Source organism: Apis laboriosa, unplaced genomic scaffold (assembly GCF_014066325.1).
Source record: "Apis laboriosa isolate Shangri-la unplaced genomic scaffold, ASM1406632v1 scaffold161_cov148, whole genome shotgun sequence".
Lineage (NCBI taxonomy): Eukaryota > Metazoa > Arthropoda > Insecta > Hymenoptera > Apidae > Apis > Apis laboriosa.
The window spans coordinates 186,436-210,708 of record NW_025222098.1 but is presented as its reverse complement, the minus strand read 5'-3'; the positions used below and the strand labels follow the sequence as shown (position 1 = coordinate 210,708).

The 24,273-nt window shown below is 32.5% G+C and overlaps 1 protein-coding gene across 11 annotated transcripts in view; it reads right to left on the bottom strand.

The window, feature by feature from the left end:
* LOC122710909 (venom dipeptidyl peptidase 4-like) overlaps nucleotides 1-24,273 on the bottom strand; it is a 259,765-nt gene that overhangs the window by 117,234 nt on the left and 118,258 nt on the right. For all 11 annotated transcript variants that reach the window (XM_043929145.1, XM_043929147.1, XM_043929146.1 and 8 more), the window contains 2 exons: nucleotides 18,246-18,298; nucleotides 2,769-2,968 (listed from right to left, as the gene is read on the bottom strand). In XM_043929145.1, the coding sequence (XP_043785080.1) occupies nucleotides 2,769-2,968; nucleotides 18,246-18,298 (253 nt within the window). The remainder of the gene's footprint in view (nucleotides 1-2,768; nucleotides 2,969-18,245; nucleotides 18,299-24,273) is intronic.

Genomic DNA, 24,273 nt, shown 5'->3' with positions numbered 1-24,273 from the left:
GAGAGAGAGAGAGAGAGAGAGAGAGAGAGAGAGAGAGAGAGGTCGATGAAGGCTGCGTGGAAATATGCAAACGCGTGCAACGTCCCTTGGGGCATCGGGGCTGTATGAATTACGACCCCGCCACATATTATTGTTCCTAGTAGTTTCTGGAAGGGGATGGGGTGAAAACTCATTCGACGCGTACAAAGCGAGGCTAAAAAGCGAGTCGACGAAAAAAAAAAAGGAAGAATATCGCCTGACGATATCGCCTCGATCCTGGGATATCGACTCGATGATTTCTACCCCCCCCTCTTTTGTCCTCTTTCGTCCAGACTCTGCTGGAGTCGAGGAGAGGCCTGCACACGATAAAGGGGAAGGAAAAAGGAAGGAAAGGGGAAGGAAAGGGGAGGCCGTTTGTTTCACCACCTGCGTTTTCAGAATGATACTATTACTACGGGGGATTAAGGGGCGATGACAGGTTGCTCGACGTGTTCTAGAACTGCTAATTTCTTGGATGATAATGGGGGAGGTATCGCGGTTATGCACAGTTTGTCTGGCTGGTTTATCGATTGGTTCTCCAAGATGGTAATTAGGGCTTGAGCAGAGTACTAATTGGCACGGTGTTTGCGCAATTCCCGGGGAGAATGGAAGAAGGTATTGTTAACGAGTTTTAAACGGGCGAATCCACGAAGGAGGCATGAAGGAGTGGATAGTTTTTTTTGAAAAAGTGATAAGGAAATTACGCACAGTGAATATAATACGTAATGTCACGAGTCGTTAAGATCTTTTTATTGTTTTTGAGTGAAGTGGTTGCAAAAATGTCTTGTGAATACTCTAACAACGTTCTCAACGATAATTTAATATCGAAGAGAAATTTAAGCTTGGTAATATCGGTATAAATGTGATGATAGAAATTCTATGGTTATTGAAATTGTTGTTATCTTATAAAGAATCGAAAGTTTTCTAACGTGGTGTAATTGAAACCTTTTAAAAAAATTTATGGAATATATATCTATATTATATTAAAGAAATCTTTTAAAGATTGACAGATAATAAACTTATGAAATTCTATGAAATAAACCGGAAACAATATAAAAATTATTTTACAACGTACAATTATTCTACATTTCCAATCGCGTTGATTTATTAATGCCATAACTATCTTTGCGATTATTAATAATCAATATTTTTATGATGGATAGAAATTGAAGAAAAAAAAAAGAATTTCCAAAAATCAAGAATGGCTATTAAAATTAATTACTCGGCAAATCGAATGCTCGTGACACGATCGAAATTGGCAGGTTTGAAAATTACGCGGAATCCTTTTATCCCGCGCCAACAAGGCCGCTGGTCCAGTTAATTTTGAAGTATGCAATCCCTAGGTAACTAGCGTGTAGTGATAACACGCCGCTTCCACTTCGAATTACAGTGAATTCAACCGTGTGATGCTTGTTTATTCCAGAAGAAGTGCCAGATAGCGGTTACACCGCCATTAACGAGACCGCGATATTACGCGCGTGTTCACGCATAACAGTTAACTCGTCCAACTTAGACTTAGAGAGTTGGATTATTTATCAACCCGTCGAAAAATTTTTTTAACCGATTAAAAATTTCGAACGAAGTTCGTGTGATTATGACTCGTGTTAAAATTCGTGATTAACGTTTATTATGTTAGCTAACGCGGTTGATCGTATAACCTCGTTTGGAAGTGCAGTTATTCGCGATTATTATGTTTTCGACAATAAATTACTCGTAACTTCAACTATAAAATTTTAAACCGTATATAAATTATGATTAGTTGAATCGTTATCGAGGATTTTTTTTTTTCTTTTGTTGAAGATACATCGAAGCAATATATATGAGAAACACGTGGAAGACGTTGGAGGATTTTATGTATTAATTTTTAAGAATATTAATCAATAAAAATAGATGGATATTCAATTAATAAGAATTAGAAAATGTTAATGTGATGGTTACATATTAACACCAATGAACTAATCTCCTTAAGAACAATCTCTATAGAAAAAACAAAAGAAAAAATAAAAGACCGATATATACAAAGAATTAGAAAGAGAAAAATCTTGTTTTATTAAGTTTCTTTGTTTCTTTCCGCTTCAAATATATTCCCTTACAAAGTTACAAAGTTATATCCATCTACATCACCATCTTTTTCAATATTTTTTTAATTTTTAATCGCAACAATTCTTATCTTTCCGCAACAATATCTATAACAATATTCAATAATCAATAATTGCGTTAAATCTTTGCGGCGCAAAGACGAATTGAAAGATACGCGTCCTATTACCATTCTATACTACTATATCGAAAAATAACTCTGGTCTACAAAGGTAAAGATAGATGGACGCGTAAAGTCGAGAGCAGAAGGGATTAGAAAAATTCACGATGAAGAGAGTAGCGCGAGAAGGGAGTGGAAGATGGATGGTGGTGGGGGGGAGGTTGGCAAACAATCCGTGTACAAAGCAAAGAATCGGACAGATGTGTTGTTCGGCTAAACGCCCGGCCCCTGTAAATGGTGCTTCTCCAAACAGATACGAAGCGGCTACGCTCACGTCTTATGCGCCGTAGAACGTGCGCAAATAACACGATCCAATGCAACGTCTCCCGGCCGTGAATTCGCGAACCGGATCGCGTTTCCCTTTGATCCGTAAACGTGTCACCATTGAACGTCGAATCTCTCACGTAAGACGATTAAGATCTATGGTCTCCCCCATGAATGATAAAACGGATTCTAGGTGGAGAGACGCTGTTGATGGTGGAGTGAAACTCACCTTCGTACACCCAATCCGGCACGCCGTTGTAAATGGTTCCGACGACCCCGGTGTCCGTGATTTGATAGTCGACGGCCACTTCCGCTTCCGGTCTATAATAGATGTTGTTTTGATACACGTAGACCAAAGCGTTGCCACGCGGTGCCCAGCTCGCCAGTTGCAGAAAAACCGAATCGTTCCCCGGCAACGAGCTCTCCGATCTGGAAAATTAATTAATTCGAATGATAAAATACATGTTTCTTCGAGTGGATTTTTTTTATTGAGGAATTAGAGTGAACGAAGGATAATTTCAGGCAGAGTGGATCGCTTGGGAATAATAAATTAATTTTTTGGAAAATTATTGAGCAAGCTTTGGAGATGGAGTGGAGATGGAATAGTGGATGGAACGTCGTGTAGTCAAAGCGATTCGAACGGTGTACATGTAGATATTTGTTTCAGATATTGTCTTTATGTTTGATTAGAAAATGGAGAAGGTAAAAGAGTGCTTTTTGGTGAATGAGAAAAGGATCACGAGATTGTATTTAGAATTTTGATTTCTACTTGTGGTCAGGAGAAACTGGATTAACATATGATTTGAAATGCAAAGAAAAATAAGGTAAAGAATATTGAATTGCCAACTTTTTAACTAGATTTTATGATTGGATAATCATAGAGAGAATATATAATTTATTTATTCATTCGTGTATTGCTTTTTCACCTGAGATTTGTCTATAATAAGATTATCTTTGCGAAGTATAAAATACGTGTATTGTACTTTTAAATATTTATTAGTGTTATTAGACAATCAGAAAAGAAAAATTAAAATATTTTAATATAAAACGTTTAAATAAATAGTTAATTAGAAGTTTAAAACACGATATTATATTAATATATTCTATTTCGATTCAACGACGTATTAATTAAATTTATTGTGAATTAAATTATTATTAAATTTCTTCTTGCGATATGAATTCTCGATTTGATTCTATTCGAAGGTATTTCTATATATTATAAATCCCCTTTTACAATATTCATAAATAAAGATTTGAAGATATGGGAATAGTATTCATTAAGCTAATTAAATAACACGTAGTAACGTGATCTTTTAACTGATTACATTACATATTATACTATCTTGTCATATATCGTATTAACAGAAATTATAGTAACAATAGCATATCGAATTATTATTGCATCCTATATCATTTTCCTTCAGACATCTAATTAAATACGTAATCCGTATATTTTCAGAATTTCTTGTCAAGAATATTTTAATTTGTAATAACATGGAATATGGAAAATATTATTGTCACTATTGTTTATAAATAACTATAAAATAATCCATATTCCATATTGTGAAAAGTGAATTATCAAGAGATAAGATTTGCAACTCCACAATAGTCAGGCTGTTTTCGATTCAAGTGCAACTTAATCGTGGAGGAAATCTAATACCTAATAAGAGCCTTATGAAATTAAATCCCAAACGGATCCGAACTGGGTATTTTGGTCTCTACTTGGAGTATCGTATAATTTCGTGTAACGTGCAATTATTCATGGCTTAATCTCCTTGATTATTTAATCAACGGTTATTCACCTCGATCTCGAATAATACTATTAATAATTACTAATTATATCGAACTAAATTCGAATCATTCAAATAAAGTCGAATCTGAATTATTGTAATTTCGATATACGATCCTATAACAAATACCTCGCCTCATAAAACATTTTTCATTTTTTTAAAAATGAAACTGTATCGTATAAACTATTAATAAGTTTACTGCAAGAATTCAATGAAGTATAAATATACTATCGTAATTCGTTTCATTCTAATAAAATTGATAATATTTACTTAACTTCTAACTAAATCAACCCGTTCTAAAATTTAAAATCAAAAGGATCAAGTATCGTAACGAAATCATCGTTACACAATCGGACCTCGAAACGTTGTACGAACCAGCTTCGTATTACAAAGCCACCTCGCTCTGCCATACCATTCGAATCCCATGAAACGGATCATTCGCGTTAAATTTGATTTATATCCGTGCTGTATAGGCGCGTATTCGATCCTATATCGGCGAGAACACGATGCTCTTACCATACTCGAACCGTTTCGAGGAGACGGCGATATTAACGAGAAACGATCCTTCGATTCGCGATCAAGACGTGGTTGGGAAGGAACGTGGGATAGAAAGGTGGAGGAGAAGAAGAAACAGCGTCGTTCGGGATTCCGTGCCCTCCGGGCCGATAAAACGGCCAAATATAAATGGACGAGGATTCTTCGCCCCCCGCAGTAACGAGCAGCCATTCGATACCACACATCCGATCAGAATTGCACCGTGAGGAAGTAAGCCAAGAGAGGAAAAAAAAAAAAACTATGGCACGAACGTTTCTGAAACGGTTTTTGAAACGGTTTCTGAAACAGGGAAGCCGCGACTCGACACGCGCCCTCAATGCTCCGATTATACGCTGCATCGTCGAATGCATGGCAAGTTCGGGAAGGGAAGATTCTTGTTATTTCAATGGCGGCCGTATAAAATCGACTCGGATGCAAAAGCGTTATATCCGTCGAGATATCCGGCTAGGGAAACGATCCAAAAATAGTGACGTGATTTGTGTAGTGCTTCGAGTATCCGAAATGGCGGGAAATTTGAATCGTTTTCGAGTTTTCGAAATGGCGGAAAATTCGAATCGTTTTCGAGTCACCGGAATGGCGGCAAATTCGAATCGTTTTCGAGTCGTTTTCGAGTCACCGGAATGGCGGGAAATTCGAATTGGTTTCGAGTCTCCGGAATGGCGGGAAATTTGAATCGGTTTCGAGTCTTCGGAATGGCGGGAAATTCGAATCGGTTTCGAGTCTCCGGAATGGCGGGAAATTCGAATCGTTTTCGAGTCTTCGGAATGGCGGGAAATTCGAATCGGTTTCGAATCTCCGGAATAGCGGGAAATTCGAATCGTTTTCGAGTCACCGGAATGGCGGGAAATTCGAATCGGTTTCGAGTCTCCGGAATGGCGGGAAATTCGAATCGTTTTCGAGTCTCCGGAATGGCGGGAAATTCGAATCGGTTTCGAGTCTCCGGAATGGCGGGAAATTCGAATCGTTTTCGAGTCTTCGGAATGGCGGGAAATTCGAATCGGTTTCGAATCTCCGGAATAGCGGGAAATTCGAATCGTTTTCGAGTCACCGGAATGGCGGGAAATTCGAATCGGTTTCGAGTCTCCGGAATGGCGGGAAATTCGAATCGTTTTCGAGTCTTCGGAATGGCGGGAAATTCGAATCGATTTCGAGTCTCCGGAATGGCGGGAAATTCGAATCGTTTTCGAGTCGTTTTCGAGTTTTCGGAATGGCGGGAAATTCGAATCGTTTTCGCGTCTTCGGAATGGCGGGAAATTCGAATCGGTTTCGAATCTCCGGAATAGCGGGAAATTCGAATCGTTTTCGAGTCACCGGAATGGCGGGAAATTTGAATCGATTTCGAGTCTCCGGAATGGCGGGAAATTCGAATCGTTTTCGAGTCGTTTTCGAGTCACCGGAATGGCGGGAAATTCGAATCGGTTTCGAGTCTCCGGAATGGCGGGAAATTTGAATCGGTTTCGAGTCTCCGGAATGGCGGGAAATTCGAATCGGTTTCGAATCTTCGAAATGGCGGAAAATTCGAATCGTTTTCGAATATGATTCTTGAATGTTTTCGAAAGTTTTAAAAGTGTGGATTGTCGTCAAAATTTAAATCGTCTTGGAAATCTTGAAAATTGTCTGGAAGTATTAAAAGTATTTGAACGTTTCGAAATTCTTGAGAATTATTCCATCTCACTTGGACTTTCTATTCCTCGTACTCCTGATGCACTGTAGAATAGAATTGGACTCAATCAAAATTGATAAGAATGAAAAATATCTAAATACTATTCTAAATATTAAATACTAAGTATCATTTACATCGTCAGAAATATATAGGTTGAAGCTAAACCAGTTTAACTTGAACAAGAGTGAAATATTTTCGAAATCGAAATAAAAATCTTCAATCAGTTTTCAGTTTTTTCCATTTTGTTTTCGAAAATTCTTGAAGATCGTTCAATCAGGTTTTCGAAATTTATCTCAAGTGATACGTAATGCTAATTCGAATCGATTCGTAGCGATCCAAATCGCATCACTGTCCCCAAAGATAGTCGCAGACTCGATCCCTCGTTTCAATCACGTCCCGCCAACAGCTTGATTAATATTTATCCGGATCGTTGCTCGATCCGTCCCGCTTTTATTTATACGCAGGTCTTGTTCCATCCATTCGACAACGTCACGATCGTTCGTCTAATTGAATGGGAGGAGTCGCTCTGCCGATTCTTCGTCACGATGGAATACATTTCCTGAAGGGATGCGCTCGATGGATCTATCGAGTGGTGCTTTCTTTTCTTTTCTTTTTTTTTTTTTTTTTTCTTTTACGAATCCAGTGTTTTACGAGAACGCGGAGCTTCTTGCGAGATTTCTCCTCCTTTGCATAGCTCTTTAGAATATTCAACGCCAGCTTCCCGAAATTATGGCAAGTTGATTAAATTGCCGAATCGAATTTTTTAGCAAGCTTGGAGTTACTGCCTGTTGAGTGTGTGTATTCTTCGATTTCGGGTAAACGTGGAAAATAAATTGTTAGGAAGAGAAGAATTGTTGAAGAAGAAGAAGAAGAAGAAGAAGAAGAAAGAGATTTCTTGGTTATTTTTAAGGGATGAAAAAGAAATCGTTATTTTATAAAAAGAAAGTATCGTTATTTTTCCTGTTAGATATAATATTAGATTCAGATTGTATAATCTAGCATATATTATTATTCCTTTTTAAAAGTATTGAAAAATTTCATTCATTTCGTTCTTATTCATAATTATCTGGCCTGAAAAAGATTATTGCTTCATTTTATAATTTTTATTTTATATTTTAATAACATTTTATTTTGTCTCAAGTGTGTAATGTTTAGTAAATTATATTCTATGAGATAAAATATATATGGAAAATTATACAGTGTTCCAGAAATCGATCGACAAGACTTAACTATATGATATGTAATTCTTGAGATAAATTCAAACTTTTTCCTTTGTTGAAAATTTGGCTTTGTTGGCGAATTATTAATGAAAAACATTGGCCAATCGCCACTGTGGTGGTGTAGCGTTGGATATGTGCTGTCTGTGAGCATTTGAACAATTAAATCAAAGCAACGTGTGTCGAGGCTAATTAGTTTATATTTATTGTTCCTGAATAATATATAATTCGATATAACTTTTGTTTAACTTGTTTGAACGATATACAACGCTACTGTCAAACGGTGCGACAGGTTGACGTACTTCGTGATTGGTTTTTTTAGTTAAGAACTCATTAACAAAGTTGAAAAAGAAATTTTCGCAAAGTTGTTTGAAATCATTTCAAGAATCGTTAAAGTTTTGTTGATCGATTTCTACAATATCCTGTATATTTTTAATTTTACTTTTTCGATAAGTTAAAATGAGTTAAGGTAAAGTTAAAATGGATTACAATTAGATTTAAAATATAATAATGTATATTACATAGTGAATTCGAATGAATTTAGAACAAATTAAATTATGGCAAAATTAATTACAATAATTTTATTAACTATTTCTTAAATAAAAGGAATGAACATTTTGATATTTTAATTTAAATTATTTTTGTTAATTAAATTAAATCAGCATGCAATTTTATTCTATTCCATGACAAAACCAAGTATTTCAATTTCGAGGAATCTTTTTTTCTTGTTAAATATAACTTTGTAATAGAAAAACTTTTGCTTTACGATTTTACGATTGTGTAAAATCTCCTTAAAATTTCATTCATTAAAATTGTCCAGAGTTCTTCTTATCTCTTGTTCTTTTATCAAAATAATTATCCTTTCTTTATCCTTGTTTTTTTCATCTACACAAAAAAAAAAAATATCTTAAAAATTCCACTTTCCATCAATGTTTATTTCCCAATATCAGATTCAAATTACATTTATAGCTAAATAATCTCCAATATTAAAATTAAAGATATAAAAACATTTTACTCGATAAATCCATTTCAATAAAAATTTAGATATTGCAAAGATATTTAATCTTCTTCCTGGAAATCGAGAAATCACGATACATTATTATTAATCTGGCAATTTGTCAATTTAATTTTTCTAATTCTATCTTTCTTGTTACAATATTTGTACATCTACATATTTATATCTTCCAATCTAACTATATTATTCATGCTCACGATTGTCTTTCATATTGTTCTAGAGCCTCAAAAAAATCTGAACAAATGGAAATGAGACAATTATTGGAATCTTATTAATACATCACCGTGCAATCGTTGATTCGATCAAATTATCATCAAATTATTAATATTCCCTTGAAAAATTCATATCCATATCCATAACAAAAAAGAAAAAGTTAAAAGTTAAACAAACCAAATTCAACGAAATTCATTTAAATAGCCAGATTATAACGAAATAATATCTCGGCCTATTCTGAGATCTGAGGCTTGATTGAAAAATCCTTTAATATCTATAATGAGCAAACGTGAAAAGGTATCGTCAGAAATTCGCTAATGGCTTTCGAAAGGTGACTATGGTTAGGGGTTAAAGGGAATCGGTGCGTTCATGCGCAGTTGAGGGGTTAAGTAATAAAGAAGCTTGAGCGAGCGCGTTACATTATTTCCCTTTTAAAGTTGAATCTGCATGCCAACGAGATACATACGCGTTGTTAAACTCGGCTGAAATTAAATGGCGGCTTAAGGAATTTACTGGGGCGATGTTAAGAAGAACTCGAAGAGGCGAGTATTCGTTTTTTTTTTTTTCATCCTCCATTCGTGTGCTGAAAAACCGACTGAAAAAACATTGGCGAATATTTTTAGCGATATTAAAGCAACATCGATAACTGTAACATTTCCCGGATTCAAATCTGAATTTTTCAGATTTTTCTTTCTTCTTCTTTTTTCTCTTTTTTTTTTTTTTTTTTTTTTGTATCGTACATAGTCGTTGACAAAACGACTTATTTTCGAGGGGGATGAAGATAAATCCGGAAATGGAAATTATTTCGTAACAAGAATTTTCTTTTTGGAAGGATAATCTACTATTTGGAAGGAAAAAAAAAAAAAGAAAAGAAGGGACCAGATGGTATTAAATCATCCTAAGCGCTTGATCTTCTCGAAATACCTGATAAACTCCGGGTCAACATCGATATTTCCGAGCTAATCCCCTCGCGGAAGATAAGTTGTTACATTAAATTGCACAGGTAGAGAACAGGAGAAAAAAATTTTATACTTTTTTTTTTTTTTTTTCTTCATAATACTTTAACGAATATTTCATTCCATTAAAGAAATATACACGTATATATACAATATATAGATGTATATAAAAAATGAAGTGAAAAATTCAATGAAACGATTTATAATATAATATTAAATTGATGCATATGAAATTTCGTTTCTTCAGAGATGAAAATTTAGTAATATGGAATGTTATTAAATTTTAATCTATATTGAAATTTGCTATTTTCTCTTTTCTCCTTTCCCTCCCCCCCCCCTAATAAATGGTATATACTCATTTATGTTAAAAAAGTTAGAATAATCAAATTACCATATAAATAGTATTTTTCCAAAATCAATATTTGACAACAATATATCGATAATTAAAATTTTAATAATTTTAAGAAATTTCATAAAATTTCTTATTCATTAAATTGTACAATTTTTATTCCGAATTCGGTCTTTAATTACAGAATTATCAGAAAGAAAAGTTAAAACAGCAATATGTGTATTGCACATTCTACATAGAACATTGTGCTCAGATATTGCACTCCATTCGATATTTAATATTGCAAATCATATTCAAGCAAATAATCATTTGATATGCACCAAGCCTAGTATACACTATATATCTCGATCAGTTGAACGTTGAAGAAAAACAATTTTTCACGAGTAACAAGATAGAGCTTATCTCCAACAATGAAGGAAGTATAGATTACTATATGTATATCGTGTATCTCCAGGGAGTATCTTACACAATTCATAAAATGCACCGTTGGCCAACGAAACTTGAAAATCGATGGAAAAGTTTCGCGAATCTCTGTCGCGATGCCAGAGAGAGTTGCAGCCCGGTTCAAAGCGAACTTCTCGGGAGTGAGCGAGAGAAAGGGGATGGGAGAGCGGTCATAAATAAAGAGGGTGGTATTCATGTAGCGTAGAAACCGGGTTTATGGCCGAGATTCCCTCGTCGGCACAAAGTGCACACGTTCGATCCGTGAGATTTTAAACCGGGCCACGATTCTCTTCCCTTAATTGATACGCGAGCTGTAGACGCGACAACAACCGGCACGCGAGTGAATTAGCAAGAAATCCGATCTGGCTGCGAACCAGTCGCAGTAGATTTAAAGTGTACGTGGTATATGCTGACGCTTTGTTGCCTTTGTCGAGTGTAAAGAAAAGGAAAAATGGGATAAGAATTTGACTTTGGATTATCCAAACTATAAAAATTATTATTCAGGACAAAAATTTTGCGATTATCTGATAATATTAGATATTATAATTTTTCTCTATATTAAGTAATATGATGAAGATATGAAGTAAATGTTAATAAAATATAATACACTTTAATATAAATTTTGTTTAATTATTTTGGGATAAATTGAAATATTATTGCAGAAATTAGAAAATGGAAATGTTTACAAAAGAACTTGAAATTAATTAGTTAATTAGAATAGTTTCGAATCGGATAAACTTTGTTTCGTGCCACGGATTATTTCGTAATAAATTGTGATATTATTTCATATATTATATAAGTGAAACGAATATTCACCTATCAAATTTATATTAGAAATTCGAAGAATTCGAAATTTTCTGCATTTTACGTGAAATATCCCATTTCATTTACAACGATGAAACTTTGCATCACGAACGAACGACAATGAAACCACCTCGAGGCGGAAACAGAATTCGGCAAAGGTCCTAGCCGTTCGTGCGGAATAAAAATTGATGGAATTCTGTGCGTTCGTATGGACCGTTGTTTCGCTCGTAATCAAATTCGTTTAAATGACTTGATCCGAGTTTGGGGAACCTTGATTGAATAAACAGAGAGAGGGAAGAAGAAAACGAGAAAAAAAATAAAAAAACTGAACGTAGGCCGCAATGTTTTCGAAAGAATTTTTCAACTGTATCCTGAAAATGTTTTTAACCAATTTTTAACATTTTAAACGTTTGACGTTCACAAAGTACGCATGGATAACAGATATATTCATCCAGATATGAATAACAAACGATTCGAAATCTCTAGTCGATAGATCACGAATAATCAACCATAGTTTGAATTTATATTTCTTCTCTTTAATTTTATTTATTCGATATCACTATGTATATCGAATATGATAAATATATTGTTATATTATATCATATATATATATATACTTTTCTATGCACTCTTTCTTTCTTTCTTTCTCTTCCTCTTTATCCAATTGAATTTCTCGTTCATTTAAATTTCGAATTTCATTGGTTCATTGTTATTGTTATTCAACCAATTATTTTCGAGATTCATATGTTCGGTGTACCACAGCGACATCTATTTAACCGTGCTTGCTTTGACAAATTTCGTGTTTCAGTGGTTTCAACGGTTAAGTTGCGTCATCGATACAAATTGTGTAAGAAAATTGTTTATTTCGATCAAAGAAGAGAAAAAATTGTATTGAACGATAATTTACACGTTGTATTATGTGATTTGTATTCAAAGAGACTTGTGTGATTTGTGTTCAAAGAGATTTGTGTTAGAAACAAGCTGTTTCCTTGTGTAAAGAGAATATTTTATTCGAACGTGCTCGATTTATAATTCGTTTAGTATTTCGTTTAGTATCTGTCTGGTTAACTTAGATTGCGAGAAATGGAAATAATTATTTCCCATTTTGAAATTTAATTACAATGTTAAATAATACTACAGTTGTGTCGAATTAAAAGCGTATATGACATCAAATGGAATATTCTAGCAAATGTTTAATCTTGTAGAAGAAACAAAGAACAACATGGCGGAAAAGGTATAGTACAACAATTACATGTTTCTTTATAAAAATCATTTAATTCGTTTTAAGTTTTTATTAAAGATATAGATAAGGTTATGTAACGAATAAGATTATTAAAGAAATAAAAAAAAGAAAACGATTGAATTGAATTTAATAACATTTATATTCTGAAAATAATTCATTTTAGAAATTATGAAAGGACAATATAAAATTATAAAAAATAATTCTTTAATAACATTTGTATTATTTACGAAGAAAAACCACGAATATAATCTTTTTTTTTTTCTCAATATTCATTCGCTACGTAACCTATAATTTAAAAATGAGATATTCAATCCATTATGTGTTATCAAAAATTCCATAGAGGATTGCAAAAAATTTCCTCTCTTATTAAGTAATTTTTTAGAAATGTATGACAATGACGTATATTTATTTGTTAAAATTAATTATTATATGAATATTTTATGTATTCGTAACGTAGTTTTTTAATTTTTTTTAATTTATAAGAGACACTTATTTCTCAGCATGATAAACATTCATTTTGCAAGATTTTCATATTCATCATTAACTAAAATTATTATATCTCACCTACTCATGCTTCTTTATTTAAATAATTAACAAACAAAGCTATAATATGAAAATCACAAGAAAGCTAATTTTAAAAGTTACGAAAGAAAGTCATGATACAATTTTCGATCTTCGATCTTCGATCGATCCTTAATTTTCACTAGACGTCATCTTTCTGAGATATCGAACGTAAGACAAGAAAGAGGGGGGTGGTGCATCGGTAAATTGAAATCTGGAATTCATATCCAAGGGGAGGCCGACGAATTTCATTTTCGATGGCACGTGGAAAAGCCAGCTGAGTGCAGGCAGAGAGAAAAATGTCATCGTCAAGAAAGAGGTTCATTCGTACTTCTGGTCACGTCATCGAACTCATTCATGCGCACTATGTCTCACCACCACTCCCCTTTTTTTTGTTCTTGGATTATCAACTCGTTTTCCACTATGGTTTTACTTCGCATTTTCTTGCCGCAATTATTCGTGTGATCTCTTTGTTGCCTCTTTTCGACGGTTATCATATTTATAAAGACACGAGAAGAAAATTGTACGCCGTATTCTTCTATTTCTTTGATTTACCTATGATATTCACATCGATATTTTTGCTTGGTATTATATTTATCATGAAAGTTTTTAAGATACCTTGTATTTTGTAAATTTAATTTATGATTCAATGATGATCGATTTTGAACGATAATGTATTGTTATTCGAAATTTGTGTACATAGGTAGGATTTTAAAGAAATTATTTATTACGGATGATTGAGATTGAGTATTCGAAAATAAGAGATATTATATTTTAATTTTTTTTTATTAGTTGTAATTTATGTTAATCATTTAAATATCAATAATTCAAATAGTATATTTTGAGTTATTTCAATTATGCAGATTTAACTTTTACTATAAAAATATTTCTCTAATTTTATATTTTCTAATTCTATAATGGAATATATATTTTTAAATGTATAAATACTACATGATATTATACTAAAGACAGAATAGGTAAATTGATGATAAACTTAAAAATTAAGAAATTGATAAACATGATGTTTTCTTCTTCTCGATTATTTTGTCAATTTCATTTTTATTGTTTTTAAAATATAATATAAATACTTCGAGAAAAATACAATAATACAATCAAAAGTTATCATTTTACGTATCAAAAGTCTTAAAACTGTTCTAAAAAAAATCTCATTGGAAAATTTTCGTTCAAAGAAAAGAGAGAAAAAAAAGAAGGATACTTTATAAAATAATATGCATTAAATATTATGAAATTTCCGATTATATACAACTGTTGCAAACATTGTTGCACTGTTACGAGAAATTAATAAGAATCGTGCAATAAAGAGGATCAGATTCATGTTGCTTTGATGTCTATCGCAATCACCATGGTGAAATTACTGAAATGAAAATGGCAAATAATTAAAAGGGAGAAGGAATATCTTTGGAATTATCGAGTTGTAATTACGAGAGACTTCAATTAGGCGTTTTTTTTTTTTTTTTGGCATCTTTATCAATCTTTGATCAGATAATTTGTGACTTAACTATGCATGGTATATTAACTGCAACAGACTGTGATTCTGTTAATAAATTAAAAAAAAATATTAGAATATTATACAGTTTAATATTCTTTAACACACTACTGTACAAAGTTTTTAAAAAATGCACAAGTATAGTTGCAAAATACAATTTTATTTTTTTAAACGTAATTTTATAATTTTTTTATATAAATTGTCAAGAATTTTTCGTGTCACTTTACGTATAATGATTCATTGAAAAGCTCAATGAAAATTCGATACTTTTCAAGATATTTTAATCTTTGTTTAGAAGATAAATATGTTCTGATTCTTTTTTTAATTTGTTCAGCTATAATACTCGTTTCTTTTAATTTATCCATATTTTTTTTTAGAGATTAAAAGTTGCGAATAAATTTTATTTTTAAAAAATCTCATAAAAAAACGGTGCACTTGTAATGCATGGATGGCAAGAAACTGTTTCTTATCATATTTTTATCCTATCGTATGAAGAAAAATAGTTTGGCACTCACAACCACACATCTTGCCCACTTCGTTCGTCTGATTTAGATTCTCCGATCTTTTTTTATTACATTTTCTCTAAAATAAAATTTATTCGAACAATCTCCGAACTCTACGGGTGAAATAAAATTTTTCACGTATCAATCGATTAAACAATATAATGAAAAAAACAATAAAGGGAAAATAAAAAAAAATATTTAGAATGTAAATATTTGTTATAAATTTTTTGTAAAGAAATTTTAATTAAAATATTATCACTAAAAATATTGAGTTTTACCTTTATACGTAAAATGATAAAAACAAAAAATCAATTCGTGTAAAAAAATTATACAGTTCCACATTTAAAAGAAATCCAATTGTATTTTGCAACTCTGCACCAATGCGCTTTATAAAAGAAATTCTAAATATTATTATTATCATGATCACAGACTGTTCACTTTTATTCATTATTTTTGCAAATTCGAAATTCACTCCTTTTTTCAATTTTTCCTCTCGCAAATAATATTGTAAATAACCAATTAACTAATACCTTATTGCAGCCACAATCGCGATTCAATTACATTACCCATACCCGTACCAAACGATTACCTAGCCTTATCGACGTTTATAACCGATACCTCCACAACCGCACACCTTTCCCCACACTTGTAAGTATAATCGTTGCACGCTCCAGTTGCGCAGTCGTCATATTTAGAGGTGGAGAGGCAGTGTTACACGAATTACGCAATGCGCGACGCTTGGATAATCGGGCCGTTACATTAAAGAATAAAGTCATTAAAGAATAACCGTGGCAAAAACAGGCAGTTTTTTGTTTTACGAACGTTGGACGCGATGGACGATGCTCCGGTTCGAAAGACGGTTATATAGTACAATATATAACCTGAGTTTGAAGAGTGGAACTTTTCGAGCAGCGATGGCGTGAAAAAAGTTCCGTGCCCGTTTTCGAAATCGTTTCGGATCCTCTCCAACCTTTTCGAACAATATTGGTTGTTACGTTTCCCCGCAACTTTCGTGCCCCTTTCGTTCGAAACTTTATGGAAGGCTTCCGTGGCTTTTCGTCAGCTTCCGGACTAACGTCGTTTGCCAACCGGATAATCCACCGAGAATTGGTATTCACCGGGGGCAAATCTCTGTGCACTGTTTCTAAGATGAACCGTTGAACGGTATTTCCGATTAATTAGTTGGTTCTTCTGAAAGTGAAGTGCTAGGGATTTGTGATTGGTGTTATTATTAGGTTGTTACGTATTGCGATATATAATGTACTTGGATAAATTTGATCGATATCTTTAAGTCGACGATAATCGATATTCTAATAGTTAAATAGCAGTGGAAATAGGGAAAGAGAAAATTATACGAGGGAAATTGTGTGACGTGTTGAGATTTGTGTAAGAAACGTAGATCGATTATTTTTGAGTTTTATTGATAAAAATTGAGAAAAAAACTAATCATTTACGAATTTTGCTTATATTTTATTTTACGTTTACTTGATATAAAAGAAAAATGATCTGATATATATTAATTTTAGTTCCACCTCGATAAAAAAATAGAAAAAAATTCATATACGATTTTAATTTTTATCAGTAAAAATATTGATACAACTGAAAATTTAATAAATAAAATTCCACGTTTATTGCAAGTTTAATATTTACAAATAAATTTTAATAAACTCAATAGATTAGCTATTTGGCTCATCTATTTCCACGATTTTTAACGACATATTATAAAAATTCTAAAAATTGTTTTGTTTTTATCCTTTCACAAAATACCTCTTATTCAATCTCTTAGACCAATATCCACGTTTCAAGAAGGATATAAATCATTTCGACTTCTCAATATCAAGACATTTGGTAATAGGCGATCTTTGATGTATACTGATTCATATGCCCCAAGGGAATCTCGTTTCTGATTCCCCCACTTCAGAGAGGGATCTCTAATCGCCGATTTTGATATTTTTTCATATTTCCTCGCAACAAAAGATCCTATATTTCAAATTCTACTCTCAAATTACAAATAATATTATCGAAATTATCTTACACGAATTTATATATATATCCATACTAATAAGTTCGTATCTCGTTATCAATAATCTGTGAGTTATATTAAGCATTGCAAACTTGTATCTACAATGTTAAAATAAATATATCTGAATAATTAGAGTTAATAATAAAATGATAAAATTACGATCGAAATTACATCAATCGAAGGAAAACGCGATTTCATTATATCTTTACTCAAAATTTCCAAAAATTTCAATAAAATTTCTACAATCGTCTCGTTCCATATTTATAACAATCTACTATATCACAATCTACTATATCACTATATATTTAATAACACGATAATCCCTAGCTACGAATAATAACCCTTATATATCCTTTTCCTTGATACATCCTCGAGATAGAGGATCTCTGGAGGTTAATACACCAGTTATTCCGTGCATAATCCCGCTTTGATTGTGCGTCCAAGCCAAGTCGTGTGTAGCGGACAGAGGTGCGAAGGAATATCTCCAAGAGAGGAGGGATTCGTAACGGGCGAACGAACGCGATTAGAAGCAAGGAGAGTGGCAAGCCGAGTAACCGTGGCGCGTCGACGAGTCTAATCGCGATACCAAGCGCGTTTATTAACGTCTCGCGACGGAACGTCGTTTCGTGACGAGAAAGAAAGAAGATACACCCGGCCTCTTTTTCGGATTACGCGGAATTAAGAAGCGTGATTTAGGGGCTGAAAAATTTTCATTTTCATTGCAAAGAAGACCGTTTTTGATCAACGTTTTGAATGGGTATCGCGTCTTACTTAAGATAGAAAAATGGAAATCTAAAAATTCGGAGCCAGTTAAATTAATTTTCGACGACATTGATTAAACGGGACTCACTCGGTTTACTTACAAGGTGTCCAGGTTCACGATCTTGTAGTTGGCCAGGTACGTGTGTCGATAGAGCTGCAACAGAAAGAAGAGCAACGGAGAATGTTTATTGGCCGAGTCTGGCGTGGGAGAAATTGAGCGAGGGAGGGGAGGGGGGAAAATTGGACGCCGCCAAGCTTTTTTTAAGGGTTAAATAAATGTCCCGGGGCTTATCGCGACTCCGCTGTCGTTTGCTCGTCGTCATTTTCTTTTTTCTTTTTTTTTTTTTTTTTTCCCCCTTTTTGCGTGTCTTTCTTTCTCCCGACTCTTCGTTTAATACGTCCGCTCTCCCCTCCCCTCCGTTGCACGCTGAATCGTGGTGGTGAATCACGTTCGAGAGATAGCAAATTGCATCCCGGGGGATGGTCTGTGCAAAGTCGAATTAAAGCTGACGGAAAAGGTGCAAGTCTCGCATGATGCGAGACTTCTTTTCTCTCTTTTTTTTTTTTTTTTTTTTTTTGATGTCTGTGTGTGTTTGAGGAGGAGAGAGAAATTTAAAAGGATAATAGGAATTCTTATGTTATGATGAGTGTAAATAAAAGTGAGTGTGAATAGGATAATAAGGAATAATAAAAATGTTGTGTTTTATCTATATTTTATTTATAGTTTGATATTGTTATTAAATATTACGCGAAGAAATAAATTGTAATATTTTTTATCATTTTCGATGTATATTTCTTTGTACATTGTGAATTAATTTCCATTCGAAAAATTAGATTTTAGTCGCCGCTTGTAATTTTTTTTTTTTTTATCTCGATATCGTATTTCGGAATAACGAATCTTTCTCTATGAAATTTATTTGAAACCATTCATCGTGGAGCGCCGACTATCTCGCTAGGGTGTTCCATAACGATAACGCGTTTTATAATGTACCGGTGCTAATTACGAAACGGAAACAAGAGACCGCAACGTAATCATAATTTTCAATTTTGAATGAAAGCTACGAGAATTAATTATACTTTATCCCGGGGAAATTTTAAAACAAATCTAAATTTCGTTTGAAATATATATCATTTCGAGGACGTGAATTGTATTGTATTGTCGGAATATCCATTCCTGTGTATTAATATCTTTTCTATATGCGGGATTAAAAGTAGAATAAAGAACAGGAACAGTAGAGATAAATAATAATTTTATAAAGAAATAATATTTTGTACATATTTATTATATTAATATTATATGTATAATTATAGTAGTTCAATAATAATTCATATGTAATATAATATATAACAAAATTCAATCTATTTATTTTTGGCATCAAGGTTAATAATATATATATATATATAATAAGAAAAGTTCAATGACTAAAAGGAATACGAAAAAATGAAAGATAATAAAATACACGAAAAATATATTTACAAGTAGATGGACATAAAATAGAGAAACGTTATATCTACATGCATGTAAAATGTAATGTATGATATACGGATATCATGGTGACTCTGAATCTGTCAAAAAAATTTCTTGAAATATGCATATAATATTTACTGATTATTCAGACATCGAAATAATTCTTTAATACAGGGATTGAGAATCACATGATATAAATATAAATATAAATTACTTTGACAAATCAACATTTTTAAATTGATATTCGATAAGAAAAAAATTTTTATATTCTCTACTTTTAATACTGATTTTAAATTCTAATTTACTAGGTTAAAATAACTCAGACTTAAGATAAATTTATATTCAAATTATACTAATTATTCGTTCAAAATATTTAAATATTTCTAATATTTTTCTTAATGTATGTTTTGCCTTCCTCCTCCAAAAAGAGAAAAAATGGCAATTTCGCAGTTTCTGAGATCTCGACAATATCGCTTATCTCTAGGAATATAAGCGGTTATGGTGGTCGTGTTCCTCCCTTATGTTTCGCAGCCAGTGCGAATGCCTTTATCGCGCGCTATAATTCATCTTTCGCCGGATATTCAAATGCAACTTTCCTATCGACTTCCACAACACGATGCAATAATGGCAAACCCGGTTGTTTCCTCCGCGTGTTCGTTTTCGCGCTTTCGTATAGCGTGACGGGTCAAACGCCCGTTTAAAACCCTCTGTTTCCGACATCTTATCGTTGTGAATTATCGTTCCCGGGTTTGAAAGAAAAACGAAATTCTAATACCCCGGTTTGTAGGCGTTGAGATCTCTTTTCTCAAATCTTTTCCCCCCCTCGAGGGAAGGTAATTATTCACAACTCGATTAGAGGAAGAGTGTTTAAGTTGAATTTAATAGAATGATCGATCGATCATTAGAACGGGAAAAAAAATAATAATGTATTTATAAAATTTATTAATTTCTTAAAAATCAAAATATCGTTTATAAAAGTTCGTTCATAATACAGCCTTTCCGATCGTCGACATTGAAAAAGATTAAAAAAAGATCTTTAATTAAAATGAGTTTAATTATAATATTAAAATATGAAAGGAAAAATATTGATAATTAAGAACTTTGCTAGCTAAAAAGTTCAGTTTTTAATTATTAACATTTTTATTATTTTCATTTTAAAGCCGCCATTACACGAAGATAAGAATCTATAAAGATAAGATAAGTATCGTAGTTCGTGCTTATGAACACGTATTAAAAGACATATAATTACACGTATAATGTTACACCGACTGTCGAATTATTAAATATATGTGTCTAATCTTTCCAATAAAATTTTTTTGTATTAAATTTACGAGGAATAAAAACGATCAAATAAACATATAAAATTATCGAATGAATTTTAGATAAACGAAGATGGATGAATCCGCGTGATTCGAGAAAAGATATTTTTTAGAAATGCATCGAGCAACGAAAGACAAGCGGATTGATATAAATAATCCGAGCGGGACGCAGCGAGATACAGCATCGAAACACATTGCATCGACAGCGTGCAACGATACGAAAGGATTCATGACACCCTCTCTCCACCCATTAACTCTTTCGAGACAGGATCTCGCGTATCACGACCTGATAAAACGGAGGCATAAAATCGACTCCAAAAAAAAAAAAAAAAGAGGGCGTGTGTCGATCGATGATTATTATCGATCTCATTCCTATTTTCACTTCTCCTTTGCCGTGTCGGCCGCCATTCGATCAAACGGTTAACCTTCGCCTCGTTGGATTCGCACCTTCCCCTTCGTGACTCGCGTTCAAACCCCGCGTATTCTCGCTCGTGTGACTACGTACTGGCTTCAGCCCGTACTCTCTTTCTTCTTTTTACGCCTCGAGAGTATCCTTACTCGAAAGATCGCGTGATGACATCAGAGTGGACGATAATCAAAGCGGAGATAAATATTTAAGCTGTTACGACAAATATTTAAATCGCTTTCGTGCTCCTGCCCTCGAGACACGAATTGCTCGTATCTGAACGTATATAAGTAGTCTTTTTTTTTTTTTTTTTTGTAGTTTCGATATATTGCATTTATTCGAAAGATCGGAGTGGATGATGATAATTAAAAGTGGAGATATATAATGATGAAAGATAATTTAAGTTTTTTTTGTGCTTGGGATATTTTATGAATAATTGTGAGATTTTTTTTATTAATAAACGTAGTATTTCTTGTTTAACGCATTTTCCTCTTTCTTGATGAAGAGCAATATATATCGAATATTTTAATAATGATTTCGTATCGTATATAAATTTTTTTTATTAATTAATTCTTCGCCCCACAAAAATTGATCTAATTAATTTATTCTCTCTTTTTCTCGTGCTCCATAACTGTTACGTCGCGGCCAGTTTTTATATTTTAGATTAGTGAGATATCAAACTATTTTATATTATTATTACTATACTCGAACATTATTCTATCAACTTTTCATTATATCGTGTTACTTTGGCGTAAAATAAAATAAAATTTTTCACAATGCATTACGATATATATAATTGTTTAAAGAGTTGAAAATGTTGAAGGAGATCTTTAAAAAAAAATCTTCCACTTTTCTTACAAATATTATTATCAAATTATTAAATATTGCAGAAATAATAAAATTCGATGTTTTATCGACAAAAATTATTCTAATTAAAAACTTATTAGAATAGCACATTAAAATTGGAGTATAAAGATATCGGCTCTGGCTTATTTACTAAATTATAAGCAATTTAAATTCGTGTTAGATGAAGCGAGAAGAAAAGAGAATAAAATTCTCTTCGATTGCTTTGATAAATAAAACCTCGATATTTATCTCCTTTGTAAAATCGATTCCTCGAAGAATATAATGGGATTATTTTATCGCTGCAAAATAATACTAAACACGACTGTATTAATTTTTATATAGACGGTAGAAGAAAAAAAATAATTTCACTCACGTTTTTTACTCGTTCAATCAAGAAACGGGAGTGAATCGAAACCAACAATTTCTAAAATAGTACGTCTCTCTTGATAACGGACAGGTAATGGATTCGAACATGTTTCCATGGAGGGGAATACTAGACGTGCTTCGTTGTCCGGGAAAGTGCTCTCAAATTAGGTTTTTTAGAAACAAAGCTGTTTCATAAAAATGTCCATCAGCATTTTCGATTTGGTCTTGAGGTGAAAAAAAAAAAAAAAAATTGTTCAACAACCTCCATCACCCGTCCGTTCGACTATCGAGAAAAGAAATATAATGTGATATTTATCGAATCGTAAATTGACAGCTCGAAACAAAAATCTATCTAAAAATACAAAAATTATTTAATTTATTTAATTTATCGTATCGAATGTTAATCTAACTCTCGATTACACGTTAAATAATTTAAAATAACGTAAAAAGAAATAGAAGAACATTTCGTTTATTCGAAAAAATAATATATACAAATTTTCTCTTTATTATTATCATCACCTTTTATTTATTAGAAATTTCTACGATCACGAGATTTATAAAAAAAGTGTTACTCACATCACAAATGTGATTTGTGACTTTCACAAATGTCCTCTCCATTTTTCGGCCCAGCTGTAATCGATATTTATTCACACAGCTGCGACGCTCGACAGATTTCGTAATAAAAAAAATTATATGTACCCGGCCGTGAGATTTCACGTTGAAAAATCCACGATACGATTAATTCGACTACCTCCTCCCCCTCTTACGAGCAGTTAATTAAATGCGTCCTCCGTTCCTCATGAATGGCGGAGTGACGATCGATCGAACGAGATTTCTCGCGATTCGCGCGAAAAAAAAAGAAAAAAAGAAAGATTTCGAATATATTTCGGTTTCCAGCAATCGAAAAATTGATTTACAGGGGAGAGATAATAGCCGAGCGTGGAACGGACAGCCACACTATGATCTTCTGAATTCGCTTTTTAATTTCCCTTCTCGTCGAATTTTTCCTCGCCACCGGGTAGAGAGAAGGTAATAACACGATCTTCCTTACGTTTTCTTACGTTTCTTGAAATCTATAATTGCAATTTTCGTTAGAGAAAATTCCAAGAGAGAATTGAAAGTAGTTGAATGTATCTCTCGTGGATCTAAATTCTAACCTCAAACTGTGTATAGAGATAAAAAGGTATATTATAGGTATATAAATAATGGAACAAAACAATCTTATTATCTTCAATTAATAAATCTATTAACAAAGACAATTGTTTATAGCAGCTCTTCTAACATTTACATCAATGATAACCAATAGATGAACAATGAACGATGCAAGAATTATATAATAATATAAATCTCGATCGCAATTGAGAATCACATACGATAGATTTATATTTCTTTGGTTTTTAATAGTTACTTCAATGTAGTAAAAATTAGAACAAAATATTCTATTTTAATTTTAATTTTTCATAATAAACGCTTTGTAATATCTGTGAATTAACTCTCTCTCTCTATATATATATGTATATTATATTTTATATCACAAAAAAAATTATAAATATAATTAATAAAATTATTGATTAATCACAGCATTGAAATTCCATTGCTTTTAATAGAATTTCAAAATAATTGAAATATATAAACTTTTTGAATTTGTTTACGTTATTTTTATTCAAATGACGTAATAAATAACGTAAAAGTCTAAGTGATAAATGAAACAAAGACAAAAAAAA